Below are 9,815 nucleotides of genomic sequence, written 5' to 3'. Positions count from 1 at the left end.
TAAGAACTGAAGTCAAAGATCCAAAGCAAAGGAAGGTGTAAACTTTCCTTCTTTTTCTTTCTTTCTTTCTTTCTTTCTTTCTTTCTTTCTTTCTTTCTTTCTTTCTTTCTTTCTTTCTTTCTTCTTATTCATGTATGTATTTAAGTATTTATGTATTTACTTATGTATTTGTCTCTTTATTTACTTGTTTATTTACTTGTTTATTTACTTATTTACTTACTTATATTCTTATTTACTTTTTTACTTATTTATTTACTGATTTACTAATTTATTTATTTATTTATTTGCTTTCTTATTTACTTATTTATTTATTTAGCTATTTTAAAGTCTTTGCATGAGGAGTCTCTTTTCTTTGCAAAGGAAAGAATTCTCCAGAGCTGGGGATGGATTCAGGACACAAATGTCTTCAGCTGCAGGGACACAAACACCTGGTGCCAGTGTAGATGCCCCGGGAACCACTGCCCAGGCTCCACCTGCACTGCACGGTGCTCTGGTCTCCCCAGGTCCTGTGTGATAGATGCCAACACCAGGACAGCACCTCAGGTACACTGGGCCCCTAAAATGGCCCTTGCTGTTCACGGTGAGACAGCTGATGAAAGATGTATTAAGGGTAGGAGAAGAAATACTGGTCTTCCCCTGTACTTCTATTACCAAGACTTTATGATTTCATCTCCCTCGTCATTCAGGAGTCCCCACCTCTCCTGATTAAATATCCCTGTCCAAGGACAACTTTCCAGCCCTGTCTGGACGTTTGCCCTTCCCAGTGCTCTCAGGTTTCTCCTCCACTTGCTCTTTGGTCATTCAGTGGCCTCTCAACTCTCTGGTTTCTGCTTTGAGCTTCAGGGAGTTACAAACTTGCCCCGTTCTTCAGAGCTCTAATCGACATGGCAGTCAACATGTTCATTGTGTTTATTTCTATCCTCTCCTGTCTCTCTGTCCAAAGCAGTTCTTGTGTGGGTGTCCCTTGTGGATGCTGGACCTCATCAGATCCACTTACACACACAGCTGAGGAAAGTGTTTTGCTGTTAATTGAACTGTGCAGTGTTTGCACAGGAGAGCAGGTGGAGCTGGTGCACAGGAGCTGCAGCATCTCCTGCAGAGCTCAGTGGAGAAGTCTGATGGAGGAAAAGTGATGCAATCTCTGGTGGCCAATGAGGGAACCGGCAGACTGGGGGTGGCGGTGAGGAGCCAGGTTGTCCATACAGTGTCCAGCCTCAGGGACTGTTCTCCTGCCTGTCCAGATGTCTTCAGGAGATCCTCAGGATCAATGTCCAGTGTAGAATGCTGCTGTCACTTCTTCCATACACTGAAAAAATGAGAGAAAATACCATTGAAAGAAAAAACCCCATCTTATGTAATCTTCTTTGAAATCTTCATCAGCAAGTGTCCCATTGAAACCTCTCCAGTTAGTTCTACAAGTCTGGAAGATGTGAAGGAAATTACAGAAAGCAACATCACTCATTAGGGCTTTCTGTGTTTTAATGAGCCCCATGGTGTATTTGGTGCTGAGTCCATGAACCTCAGATACCAAGCACAGACTGAAGAATCTGCTCAAGAAGTCCAAGCCAGAACAAACTCCAAAGTACCTTGAAGCATTAATGGGCCCCACTGAGGGCTGTTACTGACAAAGCCTCCCAGGGACTCGTTAGAGCAGATAATTGGAGGCAGTGATTGCATCAGGCAAAGGCAAAGTGCAGCAGCTCTGATGCTGAGAAAGCCCTTGGTTTGTCTGATGAAGGACAATGGCCAAGCCTTGAGCCCCTGCCCCTGGAAGGGAGATCCTGTCCCTCCCGTGTGGCTCAGGGCTCTTCCTGGGGCTGTGGGGAGTGCGATGCTCAGTGCAGGACAATGGTGTGACACTCCCTGGGGGTGCAAGGAGGCAATGGGTGCCATGGCCATGACAACCATGTGTCTTCTCTTAGGCCTCGCTGGCAGGGACATCAGCCATAGCCAAGGGGACAAAGACCTTGGCTCTTGCAGGGACATCCAGCCTTGCCAGCGCCCTTGGCCATGTCCACCATGGTCCATCCTGCACTGTCCCAGGCCTGTGGCTGTTTCCCCACAGGCTGCAGACACCCCATGCGCTTCCCCACCTTGTTCTCAGCCCAGTGTGTCCCCACCTGTGCTGCTGTCTCTCCATCCTCACCAGCTGTTCCTGGAAACACAAAGTCATGGCTGATCCTGAGTCTCTCTGAATGACCACAGCACTGCGCTCAGAATGACATTTGTTTATCCTGAGCTCCACTCTGGACCTCCAGAGCTGCAGTTTCTGATGGTTTCCTTCCTCATGCTGTTTCTCTGCTCCCATCATCTTGGAAAGTGATTTGCAAGATTTCTGAAGCTACTACTGCCCTTTCTTGTCATGGTTTTACCACACCCACCAACTAAGACCATGAGAGCTGCTCACATCCTGCTCCCAGTCCCCAAGTGGGATAAGGGAGACAACTGAATAGGAAGAGAGAAACTTGTGGATTTAGAAAAAAAAAATAATAATACAATGAAAATAATACGCTACTAGTAATATTATACTTATACTAAAATACACAAAGTAAAGTATATGACACTCAGTGCAATCCCCCATAGAACTCCAGTTGTGCTGAACAGGCAGCCCAAAAGAAGAGAGCACCCTGGTCCTGAACAGCTGATCCAGGCAAGAGAAAGTACAAGTGCAAAAGGCAGAGAGGCCCAAGGGCCAACTGAAAAACTGGAAAACATCGTAAAACTGAACTAACAATGAACTCCCAATAGAATGGAACTTCCAAACAGAGCTAACCAGTGTAGCCGGAAAACCAAAACTAACGGGCAGGAAAATACACCTCCAGCTTTATAGTGAGGATGACACTAATGGTAGAGAATAGCTTGTTGATTGACCTGGATGTCAATCAATGTGTTGTCTTGTCTGTGTCCCCTCCTACCAATTTGCACCTGCAGCTGCACTCCAGAGAAGTCCTTGGTTTCACTGACAATAGTCCAGGTAAATTAAATAGAAATAGATAAATGAAATTAAGAAAATATACTCAGTGCCATCCCCCGTGTAACTCCAGTCACACGGAGCAGCCAGTCCTGCAGAAGGGAGCACCTTGGTCCTGAACAGCCCATCCCAGCAAGAGAGAGCAAAAGGGCAACAGGCAGAAAGGCCCAAAGGCCAACGGCAAAATGGCAGAACGGCAAAAGGCCGAACTGACATCGAACTCCTGACAGGATGAAACTTCTGAATGGAACTGACCAAACCAGCTGGAAAACCCAAAGTAACGGATGTAACAAGCCCAAAAGCCGGCTCCAGCTTTAGACTGAGCATGGCGCTAATCATAGGGATTATTTCATTGATGAGCCTGCATGTCAATCCAGGTGCTGTCCTGTCTGTGTCCCCTCCTGCCAATCTGCATCCACAGCTGGATGGCCAAAGAAGTCCTTGGTTTCCCTGACAACAGCCAAGATACCAGTGAGTTCTGACATTCCTTTCATAGCAAATGGCAAACACAGTAAAGCTGCTAAAAGACAAAAAGAACTCTATCCCAGGGAAGAAACAGCGTTATCTCATTATTCTCATAGTAAATCTAAACAAAAGACTGCACTGGCTGTGAAGGAGAGAGGTTCAAAATGCATGAAGAAAATCAACCCAATTTCAGTAGAAACAGCACGTTTCCTCAGCCTCCCCTTCACCAGGCTAAAGAAGTTTGGGTCTCTCAACATCTCCACACGTGACCCAGACTTTCTCTGGCCACACGACAGCTCCTCCCGTTCCTCCAGAATGGGGAACCTCACACTGGGACACTCGGCTCCAGATGTGACCACACCAGTGCTGAGTCACGATGGGCAATAACTGCCCTTGTCTGGGTGGCCACGCTCCTCCCAGTGCAGCCCAATGTGCTTGTGGGCATGTTCCTGCTCAGCACCACTGAGAACTGGCTGAACATCCAGGCTCAGAGGGTTGTGACCAGTGGCACAAAGCCCAGCAGGAGGTACCATGAGGAGCACTGAAGGACACCATATCCCCACCCAACATCTCCTCCTACAGGTGTCTCTTGGGTCCCTGGAACCACCTCAGTGCCAAGGGGGAGAGCACTGCCTGTGTGGGGTGGAGGAGATGGGGTCTGGAATGAGGGTCCAGGGGCAGTTTCTCCTGGTTGTTCATGCAGCAACAAGCTGGGCTGGATATTTGGAGAGAGGAACTCTTACTAAGGGCCTCCAATGGGCTTAGGGATGGTCTAGATGCATTCAGGGACCTTTACATCCTGGTTGTAATTATATGTGGGTCGCAGAACTGCAGACAGCTCTCAAGGTGAGGCCGCACTAATGCTGAATACAGCAGCATAGTCAGCTCTTTTGACCACATGGCCATACTGTGTTTGATGCACCCCAGGATGCCGTTTACCGTCTTGACTGCTGTTGGACAGTGTTGCCTCCTGTTGACCCTGTGGCCAACCATCACGCCAGATCCCTTTCTGCAGGGCTGCTCTCCAGCTGCTCTCTCCCAATCTACACTTGCACTCAGTGTTACTCTCTCCCAGGTGAACAATCCAACTCTTGGACTTGTTCAATTTCATGCCCAGTGCTGGGTCCTGCACTTGGGTCACAACAACCCCAGGCAGCACTACGGGCTCAGGGAAGAGCGGCTGGAAATCTGCCCAATGGAAAAGGCCCTGGGGGTGTTGATGGACAGTGACAGAACATGAGCCAGCGTGTGCCCGGGTGGCCAAGAAGGCCCCCAGCATCCCAGCAAGCATCAGGAATAGTGTGGCCAGCAGGACCAGGCAAGTGATCATCCCTCTGTTCTTGGCACTGGTGAGGCAGCACCTCAAATCCTGTGTTCAGTTTTGGGCCCCTCACTACAAGAAAGACCTTGGGGTGCTGGAGTGAGTTCAGAGAAGGGCAACAAAGCTGGTGAGGGGTCTGGAGAACAAGTCAGATGGGGAGCAGTGGAGGTAACTGGGGTTGTTTAGCCTGGAGAAAAGAAGGCTGTGGGGAGACCTTATTGCTGTCTGCAGCTACCTGAAAGGAGGTTGGAACATGGAGGGTCTTGGTCTATTCTCCAATGTAGCAAGTGATAAAAGGAGAGGAAAAGGCCTCAAGTTGCACCTGGGAATATTCAGTTCATATATTAGGAAAAGTTTCTTCATGGAAGAGTTTGTGAGGCATTGGAACAGGCTGCCCAAGGAGTGGTTGAGTGACCATCCCTGGAGGTGTTTAAAAGACATATAGATGAGGTTCTTAGGGACATGGTTTAGTGCCAGAGTTAGGTTAATAATTGGACTCAATGATCTTGAGAGTCTCTCCCAACTTAAATTATTATATGATCTCTTTGGGATGAGAAACGTGATGGGGCAGGGGGCAGCTCTCTCAGATGGAGTACTGGGATGGATGGATGGACAGATGGGTGGATAGATAGATGGAGTGGGACAGAGAGGGGGATCAGCCTATCAGCCTAAGTGCTGGGGCCAGCCATGGCATGATGGAAGCAAGGCCAGCCTCACTTTGTCCTCTGCTCTGGTTTCCTCCTGTGCCAGCCCCTCTCATCAGCACACGACTCCTGGCCAGGAGCTCTTCATGCTGCTCCTGCTACCGCAGTGACAGAGCAGCCTGCCCTGAGCTGGGGAATGCAGAAACAGGGTTCTGTGGGTCATTCATTCCCCTGTTGAAGCACAGAGCACAGGGAGCAGGCTGTGGTGCCTGGAAACCACAGCGAGACAGTCCAAGACAGATCACGGAAGGTCCTTCACCATCTCCAGGAACACTGGGCACCCACAGATGGACACTCAGACCAGCACCATGACGTAACATGGTGCCCCATGTCCTCCCCTGAGCCATGAAAAACACAAGCACAGCAGCATGGCCTTGTGGGGGAAATTTATTCAGGCTGACCACAGCTTTGGAAGAAGAGCCCAAGCTCCAAATACTGAGACTGAGGAAATCCCCTTTTGTGGGGTGTTTCAAAAAGATGGCCCCAATTTCAGAAATACAGTGATGTCAAAATGGGTCCACACCTGTATTACAGAGATGTGACACAGGACACCAGCTGTACCAGGGCCCCAGAAACAGGTAGACAGGCCTCTGAGTCACTGCTCTGGAGAAGTGTCGTGGGTGAAGAAATTCCTTGACAAACATGGTTATCACAGATGAAATGCTCAATGCACAGGAGATTTCTGAGATGAACTGGAAGTCACTTCTGAAGAGACATGAGTAACTCATTGTTGCTGAAAGAAAAATGACTGAACCAGCTTCTTCAGCGCCACTTTCAGCTCCTGGTTCCTCATGCTGTAGATGAGGGGGTTCACTGCTGGAGGCACCACCGAGTACAGAACAGACACCACCAAGTCCAGCCATGGGGAGGAGATGGAGGGGGGCTTCAGGTAGGCAAACATGGCGGTGCTGAGGAACAGGGAGACCACGGCCAGGTGAGGGAGGCAGGTGGAAAAGGCTTTGTGCCGTCCCTGCTCAGAGGGGATCCTCAGCACGGCCCTCAAGATCTGCACATAGGACACCACAATGAACAAAAAACATCCCTCAAAAAAAGATGCACTAAACATGATAACCCCAAGTTCCCTGAGGTAGGAGTGTGAGCAGGAGAGCTTGAGGATCTGGGGGATTTCACAGAAGAACTGGCCCAGAGCATTGCCCTTGCACAGGGGCAGTGAAAATGTATTGGCCGTGTGCAGCAGAGAATAGAGAAACCCAGTGGCCCAGGCAGCTGCTGCCATGTGGACACAAGCTCTGCTGCCCAGGAGGGTCCCGTAGTGCAGGGGTTTGCAGATAGCAACGTAGCGGTCGTACGACATGATGGTGAGAAGAGAATACTCTGCACCAAAGAAGAAAGATACATGGAAGACCTGTGCAGCACATCCTATGTAAGAGATGGTCCTGCTGTCCCACAGAGAATTGGCCATAGACTTGGGGAGAGTGGTGGAGGTGGAGCCCAGGTCGAGGAGGGCGAGGTGGAGGAGGAAGAAGTACATGGGGGTGTGCAGGTGCTGGTTCCAGGCTATGGTGGTGATGATGAGGCCGTTGCCCAGGAGGGCAGCCAGGTAGATGCCCAGGAAGAGCCAGAAGTGCAAGAGCTGCAGCTCCCGTGTGTCTGTGAACGGCAGGAGGAGGAACTGGGTGATGGAGCTGCTGTTGGACATCTGCAGCCTCTGGACACAGAGCACTGACCAAAGAAGAAGAGACAGTGACTAGATAGGGGAGATTTCTCTGAGCAAAATCAAAGCCATTTCTCACACACTCTCCCCTGCTCCACCCCCTTGTCCTTTTCCAGACCTTCCTCCAGCTCGGTGTCTGAGCCCTGGGTGGTGCTGGCTGGAGGTACCGTGAGGAGCAGGGCCTGTGTCCACTGGCTGCCGAGGAGTCAGCCCTGCTCTGCAGCAGGGGGCATGGGAATGGGGGGCAGGGGACCAAACTGGGGTTCAGCTTTGTCAGATGGAGCCACAACATGTATCACCTTTCCTAAGGGCTGAGCACCCCATGTTTGGCCAATGACACCCGCGACTCCTTTCAAAAACCCTTTATTTTCTCTGCACAGCATCTCTTTGCTCCTCTATAGGGCTTTCAGATAAAACAAAGATGCTGTAAGACAAGTTTGCATCCTGGAGGGAATTTCACAGCTTGGAAGGAAACCTCAAGGCGATAGTAAAGACAGATGATGGCATTTGATTGAGGGAGACTCAGCTCAGTCCCCAGCCCCACAGACTGCATTGCCCACAGCCCACAGGTGAGAGCAAAGCTGGGACACGTGTGCCCATGGACACACCTGCAGGAAAGGACCCCCAAGATCAGGCTGTGACTCTGCAGCTGAAACTGCCATCCCCAGAGAGCCTGACAGCAAGAACAAGATCCCAAGAGCAGTGACCCAGAGCAGGGGAGCAAGAAGGAAAATGCGGTGAGGGTGGGGGTGAGAGAGGCCAGGGCAGAGGCAGCCGGGCACTCAGACAGCGTCCCCCTTCCCCAGCTGTGCAGCCACCTCCCAGACACCAACAGTGCCGGGCAGCTGCTCTCAGCCCCTGTGCTCTGCAGAGGAACTGCAGCTCTGGCTGCACAGGAGCTGCTTCATGCCTTGGAGCCCTCGGCCCTGAGGGCAGAGGCTTTGCTGGATGGGAGAAAAGGCCAGGGGGCTGCTCACAGGAGGGATCTGACCTGCAGGGGGTCACAGGGACTTTTCTCTCTTCTCCCTCCCATAACAATTCCGGGTTTGGTTTCCTCTCATTTCTGATCATTTCCCTGCTGCCTGGAGATTCTCCCCTGGGAGGTGTTTCCCTGTCCATGTCTGTTCCCTGTCAGTGCTCACAGACCATCCCACCCTCTGTGCCCTCCCCCTGGCCCTACAGATCCTGCCTGTTCACAGGGCACTGCCTGGGGGCATCTTCCTGTCTGCAGGCTGGAAAACAGGACAGGTCAGACTAAGGCTGACGGGTCCAGCCAAGGTGATGCAGGATCTGTGCACAGGCAGAGGGGTGGGAAGGGGTGTCATGAGCCTTCTGGCAGATATACTGATAACTCACAGTTGCAGTTCAGGACTCTCAGTGACTTGTTTCAGCATGAGAGCTCATTTTCATTTTATCCTTTCCTGCACCCCCCACCCCTTGGGAGAGGAAACTGAAAAGACAGGCTCAGGAAAGCTCCTTATCTGTCTGCTAATCCTTGCATTGACCTTGACATTGAGGCATCTCCTTGGAAAAATGCTGGGGGTGATGTGGATGTGTGAACAGCCCCAAGCTACACAGCACCCTCTCCACAGCAGAAGCACCTTTCCAGCTCAATAGGGTTTGTTCCTTCCCTCCACATCTTTTCCCCTTCTTGTTGCTGGGCTCTCCCGGGCTGGCTGAGCGCTGACCCTGGCAGGGGGCAGAGTCCCTGCCCGGCACAGCCCTGGGGTGCAGGGACCCTGCTCTGCAGGACAGCCCTGGCCAGCCTGCCTGCACAAAGAGCTTCTCACACCTGGAGTCATCCTCAGCAGGAGGCAGCTGCCATGTGTTATCCCTCTGTTGGTTTAAGGAGGAAATCCCTGCTCTGCTGCAGGTCCTCCTTATCTATACAAGAAAGTTTTTCATAATTTTACTTACGTATCTCGTTTGATGTACCAGCGTTAGGAAATTCCACCAAAATCTACAGATGTAATAATGTGCAGCCACAGACTTACTGTCTGTGAAGATTTCTCTCCTTGTGAACTCGCAGCAATCCTCCCGCCCACATTTCCTTTCCTCTCTCTCTGCCTGGCTCCTGTGCCCTCAGTGCTGCAGGCAGAGCCCTCAGCCCTGCTGCGTGTGCAGAGGAGCTGCTCCTGGGCAGAGCTGCCTCTCTGCAGCGCTGCCGCTGCCATGAGCTCCCTGTGTCCCAGGAGCCCAGCCCAGCTCAGCACCACAGGAGCAGCCCATGATGTCCCTTTCTCTGTCCCCTCTGGGCTCCTCCAGGTGTCCCTGGGGCTCCAGGGGCACATCCTTTGAAACAGCCTGAAGTAATCAGTGATGTTGATTCTCTCTCCTCTGAAGAGACACATCATTGTGTTCTTTGTATTAAACAATGAATTCGTTGGAGAATCAACTTTTCTTGTCCCATCATTCGACAGGACACCAGCAATATTACAGCGAAGGATCTAATATCTCCAAGCTGCAGGAGGAGTATCTTCAGTTGAATGAGTTCAGGCATTTTATCCTGGTTTTATACTCCTAGGTCTAGAGAGACATTCATTAATCTTTGCCCGTGTCATGTCTGTGCTCTGATTCAAAGCCTTTGCACACATGGGCTCTTGGACACTTGGTACCAGGTTTCTTGTGGCAGGTCAGAGCTGGTTTGGTAACACATCTGGGGTGGCTCAGCCCAGATGT

General features: G+C 50.9%; 1 protein-coding gene across 1 annotated transcript; it reads right to left on the bottom strand.

The window, feature by feature from the left end:
• Nucleotides 1-6,185: 6,185 nt before the first annotated feature.
• Nucleotides 6,186-7,121, bottom strand: LOC308050681 (olfactory receptor 14C36-like; the record flags this gene model as incomplete). The annotated part of the gene is made up of 1 exon (XM_080360832.1): nucleotides 6,186-7,121. The coding sequence occupies one exon, from the start codon at nucleotides 7,119-7,121 to the stop codon at nucleotides 6,186-6,188; it is 936 nt and encodes a 311-aa protein (XP_080216958.1).
• Between the last annotated feature and the right edge of the window lie 2,694 nt (nucleotides 7,122-9,815).

The sequence above is a fragment of the Nesoenas mayeri genome (genome assembly GCF_963082525.1).
Source record: "Nesoenas mayeri genome assembly, chromosome: 29".
NCBI lineage: Eukaryota > Metazoa > Chordata > Aves > Columbiformes > Columbidae > Nesoenas > Nesoenas mayeri.
The sequence above is the reverse complement of the archived record's forward strand: the minus strand, read 5'-3'. Positions and strand labels throughout refer to the sequence as shown.